The sequence below is a fragment of the Capricornis sumatraensis genome, chromosome 8, assembly GCF_032405125.1.
Source record: "Capricornis sumatraensis isolate serow.1 chromosome 8, serow.2, whole genome shotgun sequence".
Taxonomy (NCBI): domain Eukaryota; kingdom Metazoa; phylum Chordata; class Mammalia; order Artiodactyla; family Bovidae; genus Capricornis; species Capricornis sumatraensis.
The window spans coordinates 98995755-99017505 of NC_091076.1; the positions used below are offsets into that span (position 1 = coordinate 98995755).

The window sequence follows — 21751 nt, forward strand, 5'->3', positions numbered from 1 at the left end:
CGACATTAACTTTCATTATTAGTAGACTAATAATACTCCAAAAGGGAGTCTAACACATTATTCATAAAGCTCAGGACTCACTTACCTGGTATGTCCTAAAGATTCCCGCCATATCGGCAGCATCACAACTGGCTTGACTGCACACTCCAAAATAGCTAAAGCCAATGCAAATTCTCTGGGTTTGCTACACATCTGAACAGCCTTGATCCAATTTGCCCTATATTTCAGAAGTGGGGGAAAAAAGGGGAAAAACAAAATTTCATCTTGTTGATCTTAAATTAAAAGCACCAGAGTTGTAATTTATGACAACTTTACCTTATAAGGCATGTCAAAGTGTTAGTCACTCAGTCATGTCCAACTCCTTGTGACCCCATGGACTGTAGCCATCCAGGCTCCTTTGTCCATGGGCTTATCCAGGGGAGCCCCTGGTGGCTCAGCCAGTGAACAATCTGCCTGCAATGCAGGAGACTTGGGTTCAATCCCTGGTTGGGAAGATCCTCTGGAGAAGGGAGTGACTAACCACTCCAGTATTTTCGCCTGGAAAATCCCATGGACAGAGGAGACTGGCAGACTACCGTCCATAGGGCCGCACAGAGTCAGACACGACTGAGTGACTAAGCACGTATATAAGGCATATGTTTCTAGGCTAATGAAGTACAAAATACACTGCTACTGGAAGTTTCTACCTCACAGAATCACAGATTTTGAACACTGGAGGAATCTCAGAGGTCAGTTAGTTCTCCAAATCCTTACACCTTCTATGATGTCCCAACTTTGTTGGGACTCCATTTGGATCCAGGAATAAAGACTGCTTTCCAGAAATCTTCCAAATGTCAGTGTTGGTTCATTAACTTTATATGTTAAATTAATCAATCAATTAATCAATTTATTGGTCATACCGCACAGCATGCAGGATAGATCCCTGACTAGGGATTGAACCCATGCCCTTAGAAGCATGGAGTCTTAACCAGTAGACTGCCAGGAAGTCTTGGTTCAGTAACTATAGAAGTACACTCAAATTCCTAACATCCTCAGTGTTCTGCTGACTAAACTGATGTCATTCAATTTACTAATAATGATAGTTTAGGGATTTCCCTAGTGGTCCAGTAGCCAAGACTCTACACTCGCAATCCACGGGGCCTGAGTTCCATCCCTGGTCAGGGAATCAGATCCTACATGCCACGACTAAAGATCCTGCATGCCGCAGGAAAGACCTGGTGCAGCCAAATTTTTTAATATTTATTTTAAATTTTAATATACACATTTTTAAATGACAGTTTAAAGTGTGCAACTGCAATAATTTTATAAATATTTACTATATTCACAGCAATAAACAAACCTTAGTTTCCTTTACCTGTGCGAAGCCCAATTGGGATGAAGAAAGGAGGAAGGGATATTGTTTTCCAACTGGGTGATAGTCAGTCTCAGAGTAGATATAGTAAGAACTTTGGACCCATGGACAGAACCATTCCATTTGAACTCTCCAGCTGGAGTCAGGCAGAATTTATGTGCAAGATGTCTTCTCTTATCATGGTCTTCTCTGTGCTGATGCTTATTCAACGCAAATGAATTGGTGGAGTACTGATTGTGGTAGACGCGATACTTCCCCTCTTGACCCAACTTAAAATAATTGTTGATGTTTCCCTTCATGACCACTTCCTTTCTGGTGCTCAACCGTGAAATTTCTCCTTGAGAGTTAACTACTAGTACCTGGCCAAGAAAATAAAAAGAGACTCCATTATTTGTGTCAAATGCATAATAAATCTGATCAACTGTCTTTCCACAGTTTTTAATTTATCATTCAAAGTAAGTTAAAATATATCTTATGACTGCACTTTTGAAGTTAAAAGCTCAGTTATAAGCTAAAGCTAATTATTTATCATTAAACAACCAAGATGTGCCTGCAAAAAGAAAAAAAATTAAGCTTTATTAAAGTGCCTGTCATATGTTGGACATTAGTAAGTACTTTAATATATCTCAAATATACACCTGAAACCAAATGTGTGATATATAAATCATTCAACAATCATTATCTCAAGCTTACAATACTCAGGGGTCAGGGTTAAGCATGAGGGCATTACATGTACTATTCCCCTCCAAAATACACTCCTAAAAATATATTTTATTCTGTTCCTTTTATCATTCCAGCTTTAGATAAGAGCCCATAGATATATGAAAACAGTGTTTTAAATAGTTGATTCCAATCCTTTAGTGGCCTGTGAAATCAATAGTGGGCCTTATCCAGCTTTAAAAAAAAAAAAAGAACTATAATACAATAGACTAGGAAAGAAAATTCTAGAGCGCTCCCCACACAGTAAGGTAAAATCCTATTTCAGGAAACTTTTAAATATATGTACTGGGCTGCTAAGGGCTTCCCCAGTGGCTCAGCGGTAAAGAACCTACCTGCAATGCAGGAGACACAGGTTCAATCCCTAAAGGAGGAGAAAATGGCAACCCACTCTAGTATTCTTTCCAGAACAAACCCATTGACAGAGGGGCCTGGTGGGCTACAGTCCGTGGTGTCGTAAAGAGGTGGACACAACTGAGCATGCGTGTGCGCACTGGGCTATGAAAAATGTCTTACTGAGGGTCAGAGTGAAAAACCTGAAAACCTCTGCTTTAAAGCTTTTTCTATGATGTTAAAAACACTGCATATTCTTGCGAATATCTACCCTGCAAATAATTCTCAAATCTGAAAGACACAACTGTGACCCTTATTCAATCACCATGGCTGGCTGGGGGACAGAAATATTGAGTCTTAGCTTCCATTTTTTTTTCTTCAAAATCAGGGTTAAGATGATGTTTTACATACTACTGTCTGCTGTCAAGAGGTTAAGTCCCATCCTTTAGTTGCAGGTTCACCTAAAATGACTACAGTCAGATCTGAGCATTAAACTTTTAATAAAGCCCACAAAGAGCCTACCTGTTCCCACATGTGAAAAAGAAGCCTCTATCTCTTTAGAACTGCATACAATAAAACTAACCGTATATAAAAAAGTATCCATGTTCAGCATTTCTAGGCATGGACTGAAACTGGGGTGTACATTTATCATAACATAAACCTAACACTTTTCATCTTCTTACACACTACACTCTCGAAGTGAGGAAAATACAGTTTAAAAGTGTATGTCTACAAACATCTTGCCTCTATTTTAAAAATTATTTTACATTCCAGAGATGTTTGTTTTAAACAGAAAGAACACACCTCTTTCCCCTCCTTAAATAATTTATTTGCTTCATGGGCTGCAGCAGCCACCTGTTGGCTCTTCAGCTGACTCAGTTTGCTGTCTGGGTTCCGTAACCTGGTGATAATCCGAGTTGAACCAGATGCTCCTCTTCCTCCTCCAGGAGACTCACTTATTTCCCCATTAGACTTCTCTGATTTGAAATCACCTGTTATCAAACGAAAAGCCAAAAGTAATTGCTAATAGTAAGTAGACTATATATAATAAGTAATAATACTTTACTAATCCAAATATTCTATCTGATAGACAACTAAGATCCAGAAAACAAACAGAAAAAGTCCTTGAATAGCCAAAGCAAATGGATTAATTCTTCAAAGTTTTACTCCAAAGAAATTATGTCAGAACTTCACTGTGAGTCATTATTTTACAGAAAATTCAAACATGCCAGGTTATCTGTTGTAAAGCTCATCTACCAGAAAAGCGGAAGGGCTGCTACAGGTTAACAAGGAACAAACATAACTCGAAATGCAAACTAATAAAATATTGCCTTATATATTCAATGTGGGTTTCTGTATTAAAAGCATATAATTACTTTTAGAAAGATTTCCACTGAAAGTCTGTTCAAATACCTAACTGTTTAAAGCTTATAAACATAAACTGCATGTTCTCCTAAGGAATCTAGGTAATTATCTGTGTTTGCAGACAATGTACATATGAAAATCAACTGCATTAGTTTTTTTTTTAATATAGTAAAGACCTCTCATATTTTCATAACATCAATTTTTTAAAGTGATGGATTTAACTGCCAGGGAGCAACTTCTGCTTTCCCATGAATCTCACTTCAGCTGAAAATTCCTATATATTCTAAAACTATTGCATCACTATCCAATTTCCATTGGCCAGATGGTTAAACAAGACCTCATTTTCCTTTTTCAGTTTTTAAAAACTAAGTGTGGCAACGGCAAATGAAACACCAAGCAGACAATAATGCCACTGACTAAATCAAGATGCGGCATCTTGCCATCTCAGGCTGGACAGCAGGTAACCTTCAAGGTGAGGTAGCAAAGCAGTTGGTTAGACTTCCCACAATTTTCTCTTGGGTCTCAGACCATGACTCTACCCATGCTGGAGGTTTGTGCCAACATGTTGAGCTACAGTGGCTACTTCTCAGGACCATCACTGAAGTTCTCCAATAAAGACATTTTAAACTTCACTTAGTCAAGGCAAGACTTCCTAAAAGCAGAAAGGGAACAGCGCGGCACTTTTTAAACGGTAGGCACTCAATTTACAGCCAAGGATCCAATAGGCAAGAGTCCATTTGTTGCCACTTACTAAATTTAGTGCAAATAAGGGCGAGGAGGCAGAAAATTCATCCCTGGGGGAAATACTTGAAGGAACAGAGAAAGGGGACAAGGCTGAGTGGAGGTCATTATCTACTACACCCTGCAAAAAGGGTGTATTCTCCCTGTTACAAAAGAGGGAATCACAGTGATGCAGCCTGCAGGCAGAGTCCAGAACTGCTGGACCCTGGTCTCCTTAACTCCTTGTTTAATGATGTCAAGAGGCAGGAGCCTATACAGACTTTGCTCACCTGAGGGCTAGGGCAGACAAACTCGGTAAGTAGAGGGGGTTTACCTTCAGGTACCCTGAGCCAAGTTTCTGGGCGTTAGGTACGAGCTGGGGGTCCAAGCAATCTACAAGGGGTATGACTGCCAGAAAAAACTCCAAACCTGTCAAACAGGATGTATAACTATTCAAACCTACCTACAGCAATTTCCAGCAGGCTATCCCTTACAAGTGGACCTAGGCTGGTAAAGCAAGCTGGCCTCCAGCAGGGGATCTTGCCATGTTCCTCTCACATCTTGTCCATATCCATCCTCCCAGAGAATCTCCCCAAAAATGCCAGCCAGGTTTATCAGAGAACACCGTTCACCATCAGGATAATGAGTGTTACAGGTAGTTAAAACTCATAACCTGGCTCATGGATTGTGATATCAAGGTAAGCCACATCCAGATGTAATCAAAATAGTACACACAATACACAGAAATCCTAGATACAATGTTATCAGATGTAATTTGGGGAGAGAAGTTTTTGAAAAAAATTTTCAGTTGTGGGTGAGACCTTTGCATTGTGTCAGGCAGAAGCGCTTCTGAATCTACGCCTGTACCGAGCTAGGGTGGAACTGTGGATATTCACTGTTTGCTGTTTCCACATCTCTCTTTATTTGGAAAACCATTCCTACCCCACTTGAATCATATACTTTTGCTGGAGCCATCAATCATAATACCTTGCCTGCCCTGGCCACAGGGGTGGAAACAATTCCAACAGGCCACTCAAATTCCTTCCTCAAGCACTTTTGATTTGGAGCAGAAGTAGGGGCCTTGCCTTTGGGTCACAGACCATGGAAACTTATGAATACATGAAACCGCTGAGGCCATCTTCCCTGTTACTTGGGAAAAGCCTGTCTGTATTAGGAGAGAACGAGGTTAACACACAAACATATGCAGATCCAAAAAGCTGAGACAGAAAGAGGAAAATGGAAAGAGTTTTGATACCTGGGGGGTCCAGTTATGCCTGATGATGGCTTGGACTTCCCAATTACATGAGCTAATTAAATTCCCTTTTCACTTAAGCTAGTTTAAGCTGGTTTGGTCACTTGCAATTGAAAAGGTTCTAATTAAAATAGATTTCCATCTCACACACAAAATTATACACCAGCAGGATTAAAGACAAAGTTATAAAGTATTTTAGGTGAAATTACTATAAAATATATGTATGTTCTTGGGATAGAGATGGTCTTCCTTACTTAGTAAGACACAAAATCCAGAGAAATCCTAAAGAAAAAGATAGATTTAAATGCATAAAAAAATGTAAAAACTTTCTGTACAAAGCAAGCAATGCCTATTTAAGTATAGAGGTAAAATCAAAAATTAATACCCAAAATACATAAAGCGTTCCTAAGACTCATTGGGGAATATCAAAAGTCAAGAGAAAAAATTGAGCAAAAGACATGAATAAGCAATTCACAGAAAGTTCAGCAAACACATGAAAAGAAATTCAACCACATTAGTAAGCAGGGATATGCAATTTTTTTCATGAAATACCACTGGCCAAAATGTAAGAGGTGAAAATGTGAAGAAATACACATATATGTAAATTACTAGTATAAATTCCTTTTAATGTACAATTAAGCAATAGCCATCATTATTTTTAAAATGTACCTACCATATGATCCAGCAATTCCACTTACTGTATCTACACTGCCAGAAATACTTACATAAGGAGACAAAGATATATGCTGAGGATGTTAAAAAGCACCACTAGTTGTAATAAGGAAAAAACTGTTAACAGCCTAAATGTCCATTAATAGAGAAACAGTAAATGAATTATGGTTCATCCATACTGTGGCATATCATGCAGCAGGTAAAAAGAATAAATTCAATTTATTACATGAAAAGAACCCCTACATGTATTACTGAGTGAAAAAAGCAAGATGCAGACAACACATGCAGAATGATCCCGTTTAAATATTTTTTTTAAAAAATGTTTTCTGTAAGCATACATACATAAATGTAACTACACGGAGAAAGATACAATACCAATTAATGGTGGTTACCTTTGGGGAGGGGGTGTGAAACAGATGTATTTTTTCCTATATGCTTGTTTTTTAAAAGCAAATTCACTGAGTCTGAGTGTTACTTATGCTTTAAAAAAAAAAAAAGAAAGAAAGAAAGAAAATCCAAATCTTCCCACCCCCATCAAACTTGTATTTTAAAAAATTTAAAAAATTAAAAAAAAAAAGTTCCTCTCGTTGTATGAAGTGTATCCTTACCTATCTCTTCTTGAATAGAGACAGGTGTATGGGGCTCTCTTTCTCCGTTTTCAGGGTCGTCAGCTGCCTTAACAGGCTCACTCTGGGAAGAGCTTAGTTCACTGCTGCTGTTACTGAGCTCCAGATTAGGCTGGATGCAGGTAGTGGGAGCACTAGTGTTACTGCTGTCACATGTCTTGTTAGGTTCTTCTAGAAAAATAGAATATCTGAGTTTTAAACTGGAAATCACGTCAAAAATAACTAATTGTCAGAAAAGACATTTAATTGTTTTAGGGTTGCATTACAAAGCCAGATTTTAAAAAGAAAAAGCTGCTCATGTATGAATAATGCAATGTATGAAAAGAAATTTGTAAAGAACACCCTGTGAACTGTCTTTTAAGTCTCTCAGCATTAACTCAACACACAGTACAAAGCAGACCATCTGTCAGAGTCAAATGATGTAACTATCTCACAGAATTTATGATGATATGATATGCCAGATACTGCAAAAGTAAGTTAGTGGAGAAAAATCCCTCAAAATCAGAAATTTATATTCTTACTTTTCAAAAAGCCTTCAAACAGTATTCTAAATGGAATTAAACAGGATTACTTCTCTCTAAGGTTTTCCTGCCTGAATTCTATACCCCCAAATTTAACTACAAGGTAATGCTTAAGTGATTGCTAATTTTAAGAATATAACAGTATCAATAAGAGTATAGTTGCTGAAAGACCAAAATGAACACTACCATGTACTGAAAGCCTATGTCGTTCCTCGGTAGGTCAAAGATCTACAGCCTCCTTGTGTTATTTCATTTTGCCACTATTAAGGTAGCTTTTATATCAATCATCTAAAGTAAAAGTGATTGACAGTATAGTACAAAGACTATCTGTAATATGTTGTGAGTTCCTAAATTTTGTTTTGAAGGAAAAAAACAACAACCTGATAGAAAAATGGGAAAAATATATGAACAGTGACAAAACAAATGAAAATGGCCTTTAAACATGGAAATAGGCTCATTTAATTAAAACTAAAAGAAATGCAAAATGAAACTATATGGAGAAACTACCTCCCAGCTACCAGAAGGGCCCAAAATCCAAGTTTCATGATATACTCAGGTCGAGAGGCAGTAGCTTAAGAGATACTGCCATACACTGCTGTGGGAGTGGCAACAGGGTGCCAAGTGGATACAAGGGAACTGACGATACCTAGAAAAATTACAGTTGCAACTACTCTTAACCTAGCAATCCCATGTCTATAAATCTATCCCCAAATTCACTGGCAGAAATAATACTACACTGCTTCTTTGCAGAGGTATTCACTGTAGCACTATAATGGCAAAAGACCAGAAAAAGGAAATGCCCATCAATACGGCACTGGCTGAATAAAAGACGGAACATACAGTAAAATGTCATGCGCCATAAAAAGGACTGAGAGGACCATTATATCCACATACAAACTGACCTCGATTAAATGTAAAAAGAAACATGCAGAAGAGCACTTAAGAGTACGCCAACATTATGTAAGGAAAGGAGAGAAATATGAATTTATGGATATATTTTGCCTTTCTATACAAAAAAAAAAAAAACTGAAGAAAAATGAATAAAAATGGCTACCTATAAGGGAAAGGAAGGATATAGTTACCTAGAGAGGGAAGGAATGAAAGTGAAAATTCTCTGAACAGATATTGTTACACACAGCTGGACTTTGGAATCATGTAAATGTTTTGTATTTAGTTAGAAATGCAACCCCTAAAAAGTGAAAACCAATGGAAACAAAAAAAAGTCTAACTGTGCATCAAGTTGTTGGCATGACTGCACAGAGAAAAAAATTATTTCAAGTGACTTTGGAACACAGAATTTTGACTATATAGTCTTACTGGAAATATGGTACAAAGATGAAAAGCTGAAAAAAACCTTAAATGCCATTAGGAAATCTTACTGTGAGCAGTAACATTGGTATTATGAAATTCTATGCTGTTTAAAACATTTCTTTGTATTACTGTTATTAATGCATATCAGTATATTGATAATTATAATGTAATAATAATGTATAATTATTAATTAACATCTGTATCAGGATAAAGCAAATATATAATTAAGCTACTGTTGTTAGGAACTAAGCCATTCAGTATAAAGAAAAAGATACAAGTGTTTAAAAAAGAAAAAAAAAAAACCTATGCAATCCTCAATCTGAATTTGAAATGTCAACGTGAATTGGTCTTTTTCTTTTCTGAAATATGTATTTCCTAACACTACCCACCAAAAAAATCCTACAGACAGTGTACTCCATAAAAGAATAGGCAATCAATCCTATCCCCAGGAATTTTGATCCTGCAAAGACTGAGCTCAGAATTTATCTGTTTAAACTTTCAAGGTGCTAATGAGCTGAGGACTCCTGTAACTCATTAACACACAGCGTTTTTGTTAACTTGTCCCAAATTAATTTGCCTTACTTTCTCCTCCATTTCAGTTTAGAATTATGAATTTGTTTTTCAATTGTTCTAAAACTCTTGACCTCTTTACTTCATTAGGCTATAAGACTAAAGAAATCTCAAGCATTTGCTTTAAAACACCACAAAGGTTTCAGTTCAGTTCAGTTCAGTCGCTCAGTTGTGTTAGACTCTTTGCGACCCCATGAATCGCAGCACGCCAGGCCTCCCTGTCCATCACCATCTCCCGGAGTTCACTCAGACTCACATCCATCAAGTCTGTGATGCCATCCAGCCATCTCATCCTCGGTCGTCCCCTTCTCCTCCTGCCCCCAATCCCTCCCAGCATCAGGGTCTTTTCCAATGAGTCAGCTCTTACCCACAAATTGTCCCCACAGTTCAACTAGACTAGAAACTAAAACCAAATTTTAAAAAATAAGAAACAAAAGAGTAACATTTTGCTGCAGAACCTCCAAAAGCTATTCTTAGTCAACTCAATGAGGTGAGCCGGTAATAAAGCAGTTCAGCATCCAATATCAGCAGCCTCTTCTGTCCACTAGCTTCCTGATAATAGTATCAAAACCTAAAGCAAAGTACTATCTTTATCCCAAAAGTTAAGAAACAGATTAAATAAATATGTTCTTATCATTCAACTTTATAGATGTTAGAGTTTCAATATGTCTATGGAAACATTTTCAAAGCAGTTATAAATAGTTATGGATATAAAGCCAGTTTTATCTATTGTTACTATCTTCTGAGTCCCAGGCATTAAATCTAGAAGCGTAACTTAAATAAAAACAAATGCTGTCTGCATTATAGGTTTGAATACCAATTCTCTGTAGTACATTTGAGGTTAAGATGCTAGAATGACATGCCCCTCTCTTCTCTTATAAACTGAAAAAACTGACACTCTGGTACAAAAAGTTTCTAATCTAAAATGGAAAACAAAAGTATAACTCTGAAATTGAGCTTTTTGTTAACTACAAAGGAATTATGCTGAATAATAAACAGTATACTTGCTATAAGGCATAATTTTTGGCAACATAACCATTTTCATGAGCTGAAGTGAAATGTTTGGAGTAGAGATGCGGGGGCGGTGGCGGGAGGATCTGGGGAATAGATATTAAGAGATTAACTTTTTAAAGTGATGTCTACAAACCTCTCTCAAAATACAGCCCCGAACTCAGTTTAAACTTCAGTCTCAGCTACATAAAGTCTTTCTCATCACTGAAAATACCAAACTTGAAGTCATGAAATCTGTCCATTTTTCTTATGTTTTCATTCCTTTAGATTCTTAGATCACAGATTTGTAATTCTTCCTTTGCATAATGTCATCTAGCATAAGACAATGACAGTGCTGTCTGACAAGACTTGACAAAATACAGCTTGAAATAAATAAATATACATATGCACATATGTATATATTTATGTGTATGTATGTATTTCTAAAGAAATTCTAAAGTAGATATATTTAAAAAGAGAGTTTAAATTCTCAGGTTATTTTTAACTATCTTTCTATTCTAGAAAAGATATCCAATACAAATGCTAATCAAAAGAAAGCTACTGTATTTAGTAACATTATTAACAATAAAGGGTATTTCACAAAGACAAAGTTAATTCGACAATAGAAATTATGTGCACCTAATAACACAGGCTCAAACTATATAATGCAAAACTAAAAACATTTGAAAGATAAAAAGGCAACACATTAAAAAAAGTAACTTAAAAGTATCTTGCAGAGAGGGGGGGAAATAGCAAAAATATAGATATGAACAACATAATTGAAAACCCTGACCTAACTGTTCTGTACAGTACCCCAAAACTAAAAATATATGTCTCAAGTGTATATTGGAGGAGGAAATGGCAATCCACTCCAGCATTCTTGCCTGGAGAATTCCGTGGACAGAGGAGCCTGGCAGGCTACAGTCCAGGGTGTTGCAAAGAGTCGGACATGACTGAGTGACTAACACTTGACTGAGTGATTAACACTTTCTTTCAAGTGTAAATGAAATAGCTTATCAATATTAACCAAATGTTGGGACCACAAAACAAGCCTCAACAAATCTTAAAGGACATAAATCATGCACAGAATGTTCTCTGACTCCAGTTTGTCAAACCAGAAATCAGTAACAAAAATATAAGTAGCAAATCTCTAAATGTTTGGGTGCTAAACAACAGATTTCTAAATAAGCAATGGATTAAAAAATATATAACAGAAATCAGGAAGTATTTTAAACTGAATGATAAAGACAAAATAATATATTAAAGTTAGTGAGATGAAGCTACAGCAGTATACAGGGGGAAATGCATAGCCTTGATGGCAGCCATAGCAAAAAATAAAAACTGAAAGGCATGAAAGCATCCATTAAGTGAGAAGAAAAAAATTTAATAAAGAATGTATGAGAAACTTGGGGGTGACAGATGTTTATGCCACAGACTACAGTGATGGTTTCACAGGTACATCTTTATCTCCAAACTCATCAAGTTGTATACACTGAATATGTACAGCTTTCTGTGTGTCAATTACAACTCAGTAGAGTGGTTAAGGGGGAAAAAAGGCAGAGAGGAATAACTCACAAGAACGAAAAGAAATTAAAAGGAATCCCAAAGTTATTTTTTTAAAAGACTCATAAAAATTATTAATAGTCTCATGAAATGATTAACCAATTTCTGGACTGAAAAAAGGGAACATCACTACAGATGCTATAGACACTTAAAAACAGTTATCATGTCAGTAAAATTTAAAATTGAAATGAAATGGTATATTCTTAGAAAAATAAAACTTAAGAAAACTGACACAAGCAATCAACAGAAAACATGAATACTTCACTATCTGCCAAAGAAATGAAATCTACAATAACTTTCCCTCAATGAAAACTCTAGGACCAAAAGACTTTAGCAAACATTTAAGGAATAAACAACATCCACCCACAGAAACTCTTGCAGACAAAAGGAAAAGTGAGAACTTGTAAAATAAAAATTCATTTTATAAGGCCAATGTAATCTAGGCATCAAATCCTGACACAGACATTATCAGAGGAGAACTACATGTCAATTTCATTCATGAAAGCTGATGCAAAAATTCTAAACAAAACATTAAAAATGGAATGCAACAATATTTAAGAACAAAAAGATGTCACAACAAAGTTGTATTTATTCCAGGAATATGAGATTGGGTTAACATTATTTTTAAAAAATCAATGTAGAAACTTTTGCTTCCAGTCAGGATAGAGAAGAGGGACTGAACCTAGCCCAGTCTATGCAACAACCGCAGACAAAAAAAGAAACCACTTAATAGAAAATGAACAAAAGAACTGATAGGCACTTCAAAACAGAAGGCATCCAAATGACACACACACAGAAGCATGTGTGTATGCACACACACACTAAAGGTGTTCAACATCCTTAGTCACCAGGGAACTGCAAGTTCATCACAATAAGCTATCCCCACATTTCTCCCAGAAGGACTAAAAAATACTTTTTCAGGATTTCCATCACAGTATTAACGACAATTACTGACTTTCCATAGGATCACCACTGTTTTCTTGTTTTGCTTACCTAATTTTCTAATTTGCCTTCTTAAAAAAATATATCAAGCTCCTATGATAAAATGTTTTCTTTTTTTAAAAAAGGCAAAAGGAAAGGCATATTAAACATTCTTGATGTGATGTAACTTACTCTCAGTATTAATTTTAATTTTAAAAAGCTTAAATTATTACTGGTTAACTTACATTTTCATATCAAAATACATGACAATGGTTTTCTATTATAATATTATGGTTTGAAATGTTGTTAAAAAGAAACTTACATGACCACATGCAAACATAAAATTAATCTGTTAGTACATAGAGAACTGGAATGGTCAAATCATTCAACACTGAGCCATTAGCATGTGAGTAGTTAAAACCAAAATATCTGCCACTATGGTCTGGTGATAAATATACAAATAAGTCTATTAAACAAAAACAGCTAAATGAACTTTAAAAAAGCATGAAGATTATGATGAGTTTCAAGCACTAAATGCAGGAACATCTGTCAAACTCCAAATGTTAGGTGACAATTTAGCAGTCAGGGATGGCACTGATGTAAGCAAGCAGCATGAATGAACACATACTTTAAGGTTTTAGGTGACATTCAGCTTTCACTACTCAAGGGAAGGACTTCCCCCCATTACAGAGGCATTGATACACTGCCCTCTGTACCTGGCACGTCCTGGGGGAGCTCAGATGCCACCTTCTTCTCTGCCATGTTGCTGCTATCGTGGGTTTCTGAGACACACCCCATGGGACTCCTCCCTTCAGAGGGAACAGTCTCTTCGGAAGAAGCATTTGTTGTGTTGTCGCCAAGATTTGCTGACACAGAGTTACCTTTATCCCCAACTTCTGTTGGCTCTACAGTAAAATGCACAACAAAACTTTAACGATACCCTTTAAAATTGCTCGAGGACAAATGGCCACATTCAGTCATCCACTGAAAATGAATGAGCACCAAAAAACCTGGCTTCTATTCAATGGCCATTGTGAAGCAATTAGATTCTGGGATATTTTTGCACCAGGTAATCCAAAGGGTATTTAAGAATATTTGGTATTATTAAGAATGTTTAAGTAGTCAACATAAAAATGAACATTTTTTATCACCCCAAAGTGTATATTCTGATAGAAAAACAGTGACTTTTCACCAACAAATCTCATAGGAAAATCGTACCTTATTAAGAAGTATAGAGATACGGATATAAAATCATAGCAAATCCACCAATATATAAAACTCATTACAATGATTATACATGTTATAAGGAGGAAGGATATACTAATCACTTTAGAAATGTAAAATTAAATAGTTGTTTGTAATTTTTTAAAAAAAACCTCATTTTCATTTTGCAAGTAAAATTGGAGATTTCCTAAATAACACTGATGAAATATTTCTTTTTAACCAAGTAATGTCTTTTTTACCCTCAGATCTTCCTTGCTCAGGATCGACGTCATCTGGTGTTTTGTCATCACTGTCTCTTTCAACAATCTGGTCTTCAAACTCCTCTCTGCTTTTCTCAGCATCTTTGGAGTTACTATTCTCAGTCTCATTCTTGTCCTTGTCTATTTCTTCTGGGCTTTTAACAATATCAATGTCTCCCTTTTTGGCTCTTATGGATTCCAAAATTTCTTCTATAATAAAACAAAAAAAATTTTGTTTCCATATTATGAAGTATAAGGTACTACACGTGTCACTTAAGAGTTTTCAATACAAGCTATTAACAGATAAATTTGTTAAACGCATTAAGAACTCTGAAACGAGGATCAAGATTACCAGTAACAGTTTGATACTTAACAGAACTTGACCAATTTGGTTATCTTCACATCGAGAAAACAGTCTTTTAAAATTGAGATTGCTACAGATTACTGTAACATCCTCTGCCATATAAGAACAACTATAAGCTGACACAGACCCACAGTCTGTGCAGTGTGGTTCGGTGACAAAAACCTAGTGACCCATGACCTAGCACAGTTCTGACTTAACTGTGTGAGCCTGGGCAGGCTAGTTAACCTTCGGTCCTCCACTGTAAAATAAGAAAACAAAGGCCCATTAAACATTTCTCTCTGAAATCCCATAGCTTTCTGAAAATCACTAAAGCCTAATGGCTCTAACTTCCTTTCAACCTCGGTGTACTGAGACCATAACATGGGTGCAGACGGCAAGGTATACCAACACAGATCCCTAGATACTGACATTCTTTACATCATAATACAATACTATCTTTTTTTTTTAACTTTGTTGCTCAAACTGGTCCAGCTTTTGGCCACTGGGAGCTTTTCCCAGGGAGTCCTGTATCCTTTTAAACACACTTCCCCTCCCTCCTTCCTTACTTTCCAACACTACAAGATGCTCCAGACTCATCTTGGGTTTTCTCTGCCCGGCCCTAGAATATACCACCTCTCAAGGAATCTTGACTCTTTTTTTAATTGGAGAAAGAGGTTTAGAAGTCATGATCTAGGCACTATGTGCACTTCTTACTAGTGGGGTGTCACTGCTCTCACCACCACAGACCCAGGGAATGTATATACGTATACTAACCCATGTATATATACATCTTTATTATTTCTGTATCTATCTGTGTGTGTGTAGCGGGGAGTACGTGTGTGGTTCATTCAACCATGGCTCTGTTGTTTTTTTGTAAATTCACTGTCTGACAGAAGCTGCTTTCATTACAATATATCTATTTATTTGGTTAACCCTATTATTCACAGTAAACCAGTTTCAGAATTGCTAAACTGTACTCCCAGGAGAAATAATGTTTCTGAACAAGAAGAAACATCTTTAATGCTAAAGCCATGCACCCATGGTACCTCTTTTGGGATTTTTAAATTTCCTGGTTTACATTTCCTTTCTTTAAATGTTCTCTACCTTCATTTTCATCAGCGTTTTCTAAATTGTAGGTTTCTTAGGATTAGAAAAACCTTGTAAAGTCATCGCTGAAACACACTGACCTCTCTGCTTAAAAGATTATCTTTGAGATGGCTATAGTTAATTCCTTACTCTCTTTCACCTACTCCTAAATCCTGTAAGAATTCTAAGTCAGTGATTATAGAAACATCTAAGTCAGCTATAGGACAATTTCAAACAGAAGGAATTGTAATACGTGTATTTTCTGTCTTCACCATCACCCCAGGATCCTTTTTTTACATCATTTCTTTGTATCCTTTTACCTATCTATACATCTACACTGCTTTCAGTTCCTGTTAACCCTAATGCATTTACTCTTGCTACACACACTAAATCTATCAACGCAAGTATCTCAATCACTGTGAAAAGAACTTTTTATTCGGAAAAAAAATTTATTCACCAACTACCTGCTTCTCTTAGAGCCATATTATTTCTTACTTTCAAATACAGCTCCATCCTGATCAAAGTGTTACACATTCAACCAACTTCCCTCTTGCCATATAATGAGGATAGAGTTTAAATACAAAACTATAAATTAGATCACCTAAATTAGGTAGAAAGCACAGGTAGGATGATCAAAGGTCTCTGATTTTCTATAAAGGTTCTAATTTTAAATAGTCTATTCTGTTATCTACTCTATCAAGTATACAAATAATTATCAGTCTATATGTCTGTATTTTCAGCTCAAGACCTACAGTACTCAGAGACTTATGAGTAACATACAGTTCTCATAGCCTTATGAGAAACACACCAGAAAAGTGGGGAGGGGAAAAAAAAAACATTAAGGAGGTGACAGAAGAAATAATTGGTCTAGGCTGTATCTGATCTGTAATAAATATGCATCTTCTATAAACGTGTATAGTAGTCTACACTTTGCAGGAATATTTCAAAATTAAATAGAATCAACCTACCAAATATTAAAAATTATCTCCTCTCAGAAAAAAATTTATTCCCAAAATAAATTTCTTTCAAAACAAGCAGAATAAAGCATTACAAAACACAATCACCAAAGGGGTATATGATAAAACCAACTATTTACAGTTACAAATATATAATAAATTTTAGAATCTAGATGGTAGGCTTATGGGTATTTACTGGATAATTCTTTTAACTCTCTGTATATTTGACAATTTCAAAAATATTAGGGAAAAAAACAAAAAATATTCAGAAAGAAAAAAAAAAAAGAAAACCACCAAAAAACTGAATTAAACTCTCCTGAAGTGGACATATATGTATATAACAACCAGAGAGCTGAAAATGTGAAAGGATTTACGCTATTTGTGAGGTTAAAAAAGAAAAGTTACAAGGATAAGCTGGGATTCTGAGATCACTGATAAGATACTGTAAATTATTCTTGGCTATTTCAGGAGCCCAGTAGTCTGTCTTTTTTTAATCTCATAAACCCCCAATTAAAGAACACCACTAGATATTATTTTAGGTATTTACCTGGACTGGATGCTCCTAAACTATCATAGCCAAGATTTTGGTTCCCAGAGAGAGCAAATAAAGATAATGGTGGCAGACCGGTGTCTTAATAGGAAATTCTTCTATCTGAATGTTTAATTCATTGCCAATACATTCCTTATAAAGTTGCTGAGAGGATTAAAGGCTTGTGTAACATCTAGATGAACACCTGGCCCACAGGAGGTGCTCAAAAATGTTAGTTTCCCTTCTCTTCCCCATCAAGTTTCAATCCTTCTGAATCCCTCCACCTTTAGTACCAGGTTGGTTGTACCTTAGCAAAAAAAAGGGGAAGGGGGAGAAAAAAAGAGAAGAAAAATGTCACTTGTTGTCTAGATCTCACCATTAAATTCAAGGTGCACGTTACCTTATTTAAATTAACTTCAGTTGTACTAAGAGGGTAGCTGTCCACAAGCTGTGGCCACATATCTCTAAGAATATACTGTGCCCTAATGCTCAAAGCTCTATTTCTGATTATTACAAAAGATTTAACTAATTTTTAAAAGTACATCACAGGCTGAATTACATGAACTATAACATGCTTATTGTAGGAAATTTGAAAAATATAAAATGGAAAGTAACTATAATCCTGCGATGCTAATTAGTTACTTTTTAGTGATAAAAGCTGATTATTCACCCAGTTGATTATTCAGAGGAAGAGAATTTAAGTGCCTCAATGACCGAGGTACTGTTTTGGCGTGGTACCTTATGTATTCTCCAATGTACAGTGCTCCATCCCACGGTAATTCAAATGAAATTAACCAATTCCTCCCCAAGTTCATTTCCAGTTTGACATTCCCCCCAGTCAGACCACTAAACATTTTAATTATCCATTTCTATATAGGCTTTGTTCTTTACTTAAGATGATGAAGTGTTACTCGCTCACTCACTCAGTCGTGGCCGACTCTTTGCGACCCCGTGGACTGTAGCTCCCAGGCTCTGTCCATGGAATTCTCCAGGCAAGAATACTGGAGTGGGTAGCTACTCCCTTCTCCAGGGGATTCTTCCCGACCCAGGGATTGAACCTGGGTCTCCTGCACTGCAGGAGTATTCTTCACCAACTGAGCCACCAGGAAAGCCCATGATTAAGATGATACTACTATATACATAATTTTGTATACAGACGAGTTCACTCTAGAAAATATTTCTAATTCAATACCTGGTAAAAACACATTTCACATTGCTTTTTAGGGGACAGCATGGCTCATTATTACTATACTAAAAACTGAGACTGCAAGAGTAAAAAGGGATTTGTCAATTGCAATGCTGGGATCCATAAAAGGAAATTAACAGGGGAAGTAATCCTCTTAATTATATTAGTACAATTATCAACCTCCCCAAAGAATTCTGATGAGTAAAACTTATCTGATGGAAAAAAAAACACATTAAAAAACCCAGATCTAGTGATAAAAGATACTTCCAACTACCAGATATGAATAAATATAACTCTTGTTAACTAGATCTACTAGTTTTTGAAGCAGTACAGGAAGTCCCTGTACTATTTACTTTTTTAAAATGTCATATACATTCATTATTTGTTACAAAGCAGGGAATAAAAATAAAAACACTGAGCAGCAAAATAAATAAGGTAGTAATCAAAATACAACCCAAAGTGTAAAATATATATCCATGAGTCCTGATATACATGACTGAATAAATAAAGAATACACACATCTGTGCAGGAATCCAAACAATGTAAGATCAATGCTCCCTCAAGGAGGTGGACTGTGACTCCCGATGGCCTAAGTGGGCTGTGCACAGTGACTCTCCCCAGACCACAGTATGGGTGGGAGGAGTAATTTTACAAGAAAGAAACCGGACAAACACTGCCTCAATCAGATGACCCAAGTTAACATCACTGGTGATAAATCACGCTGGCGGCAGGTACTCTGGATAAGATGACGAGGAGGGCACTTCACCTTTGTAGCCTTCCTCCCCAAAATACACAGCACAAGGCTAACTCTGAGAAGAACACGAGACAAATCCATGTTGAGGGCATTCTTTTAAGTCCCTGGCCAGCAATCCTCAAAACCTGTCAAGGTCGTCAATAATAAGGGAAATCTGAAAACCTGTGGCATCCGAGAGAGACAGGATGACTAAACATAGTGTGGTGTCCCGGAAGGGATCATGAGACAGAAAAAGGGCATTAGATAAGGACTGAGGAAATCTGAATAAAGTATAGACATAAGTTATTAAATACATCAACACTGGTTCATCAGTGATGACAAACACACCACACTAATGTGAAAGTCGCTCAGTTGTGTCCGACTCTTTGCGACCCCATGGACTAGCCAGTCCGTGGAATTCTCCAGGCCAGAATACTGGAGTGGGTAGCCTTTCCCTTCTCCAGGCGATCTTCCCAACCCAGGGATCCAACCCAGGTCTTCTACATTGCAGGCAGATTCTTTACCAGCTGAGCCAGGATGTAACGCTGATAATAAGGGAAGCCTACCGCAGGGCATGAGAAAAACCCTCCGCTTAGCAACTTTTCTGTAACTCTAAAATTATTCTAAAATTGAAAGTTAAAAAAAAAAAAAGGCAGAGAGTAAATTTTAAAGGAATACCATTTCTCATAATTAAAAACAGGACTCCCTAGAAGGTTTATTAATAAAATTTATGAATTAAAAAACAAATATAATTTGTAGAATATCAATAATGAGTAAGACAAGGCACCAAACACTAAACTGTATAGGATCTCTAATTTAAATTAGGATGAACAAGGTTCTATTGGGAAAATATTATAAAGAGTTAAAGTAAAATAGTCATACTTGAAAATTTTAATACATTTTTAAATTTTGTAGTGATTTCACACCAAGAGTTTATCTCAAAAAGTAAAATCTAACAAAAAGTAAAATGAGAAGAATTTCCCACTCACCATTAGCTGCCGCCAGGAAGGATTTGTTACTGCCCCGAGCTTTATTGGTCAGGTCTTCAGTTATGTCCATGTGCCGGTGGATTTCTTCACGCATTTCTTCTAGAATTTTGCAGAGTTCTGCCTCCCAGTAATCTTTGTCTAGACAGTCAATTAACTCTGCCAGTTGGACCTTCGTGCTGTAGTACCAGATTTTCTTTTCATCTTCATTTTCTGTGTCTTCTTCTCTGTTTAAGAGAAAGCACAAACACACTTTATATGTTGGACGTAATGGCACTTATCTGACAATTTTATCTATCCAGTGAAAGTTAAAATACATAACACAAAGACTGCACACTAAAATTCAATGTATTAACATTTATTCACAAGAGATCGTCAAGTTTCATTCAAATTCAAGGTACTCATTTTACTTGAACTTCTATTTTGATTTCCTAGCCCAACATAGACAGCATGTTAAAAAGCAGAGACATTACTTTGCCAACAAAGGTCCATTTAGTCAAAGCTGTGGTTTTTCCAGTAGTCATGTATGGATGTGAGAATTGGACTGTAAAGAAAGCTGAGTGTCGAAGAATTGATGCTTTTGAACTGTGGTGTTGGAGAACTCTCTTGAGAGTCCCTTGGACTGCAAGGAGATCCAACCAGTCCATCCTAAAGGAAATCAGTCCTGAATATTCATTGGGAGGACTGATGCTGAAGCTGAAGCTCCAATACTTTGGCCACCTGATGTGAAGAACTGACTCATTGGAAAAGACCCTGATGCTGGGAGGGATTGGGGGCAGGAGAAGGGGACGACAGAGGATGAGATGGTTGGATGGCATCACCAACTCAATGGACATGAGTTTGAGTAAATTCTGGAGTTGGCGATGGACAGGGAGGTCCATGGGGTCACAAAGAGTTGGACACGACTGAGCGACTGAACTGAACCTAGCCCACAACAGCTTAGGATAAAATATAGTAAATGTAGATAAATGTAGCTTGTAGTAATGGGAAGAGAAGAATTAGTACAGCAACAAAGAAAGATTTCTAAGAACATGACACTCAGAAATAGGACCTTAAAACTCAAGAGTGCGTGCGTGAGTACTTGGTGGAGGATGGTCTTGGTGACACTTCAATCAACATTAAGATCGTCACTGTAACAACAGCATGCACGGAACTTTAACCAGAAATATTTAAACTCTGTTCAGTACCTGACAGGTACAGGGCAGGATCATGTTATACTACAGTTTAGAAACATTTCCACCAAAATGGTGGAAATGCTTTGTTAAATCTTGGTCCTTGAATGAATCATCTCAATTGAGTGACAATATCTCATCACTCTTCTTGCCTGTGGACAATCAAAGCTCAAACTGGAAAAGAGCAGAGCAGCTTCCTGTCCTGCTTAAATCTCTCTAAAGATGCCATTCACTTGTAATGGACGCAGACACTTACACACGAATAGTCACTGATTAAAAACACAAGGCAAATTAATGTCTAGCGCCAGACTTTAAGAAACACATGTGATGGCAGTTCTTCTCTCATTCAAAAGAAGTCAGGATTCCATAGGCATGCATCAATATA

At 36.6% G+C, this 21751-nt stretch overlaps 1 protein-coding gene across 2 annotated transcripts in view; it reads right to left on the bottom strand.

The window, feature by feature from the left end:
* The window catches only part of BPTF (bromodomain PHD finger transcription factor), a 131736-nt gene that overhangs the window by 55803 nt on the left and 54182 nt on the right, over positions 1 to 21751 (bottom strand). Inside the window, exons 3-9 of one of the 2 annotated variants that reach the window (XM_068976676.1) lie at positions 20198 to 20421; positions 14376 to 14585; positions 13629 to 13817; positions 7019 to 7207; positions 3206 to 3393; positions 1355 to 1710; positions 86 to 217 (exon numbers count right to left, since the gene is read on the bottom strand). In XM_068976676.1, the coding sequence (XP_068832777.1) occupies positions 86 to 217; positions 1355 to 1710; positions 3206 to 3393; positions 7019 to 7207; positions 13629 to 13817; positions 14376 to 14585; positions 20198 to 20421 (1488 nt within the window). The remainder of the gene's footprint in view (positions 1 to 85; positions 218 to 1354; positions 1711 to 3205; positions 3394 to 7018; positions 7208 to 13628; positions 13818 to 14375; positions 14586 to 20197; positions 20422 to 21751) is intronic. The other variant, XM_068976675.1, reaches the window with a different exon arrangement.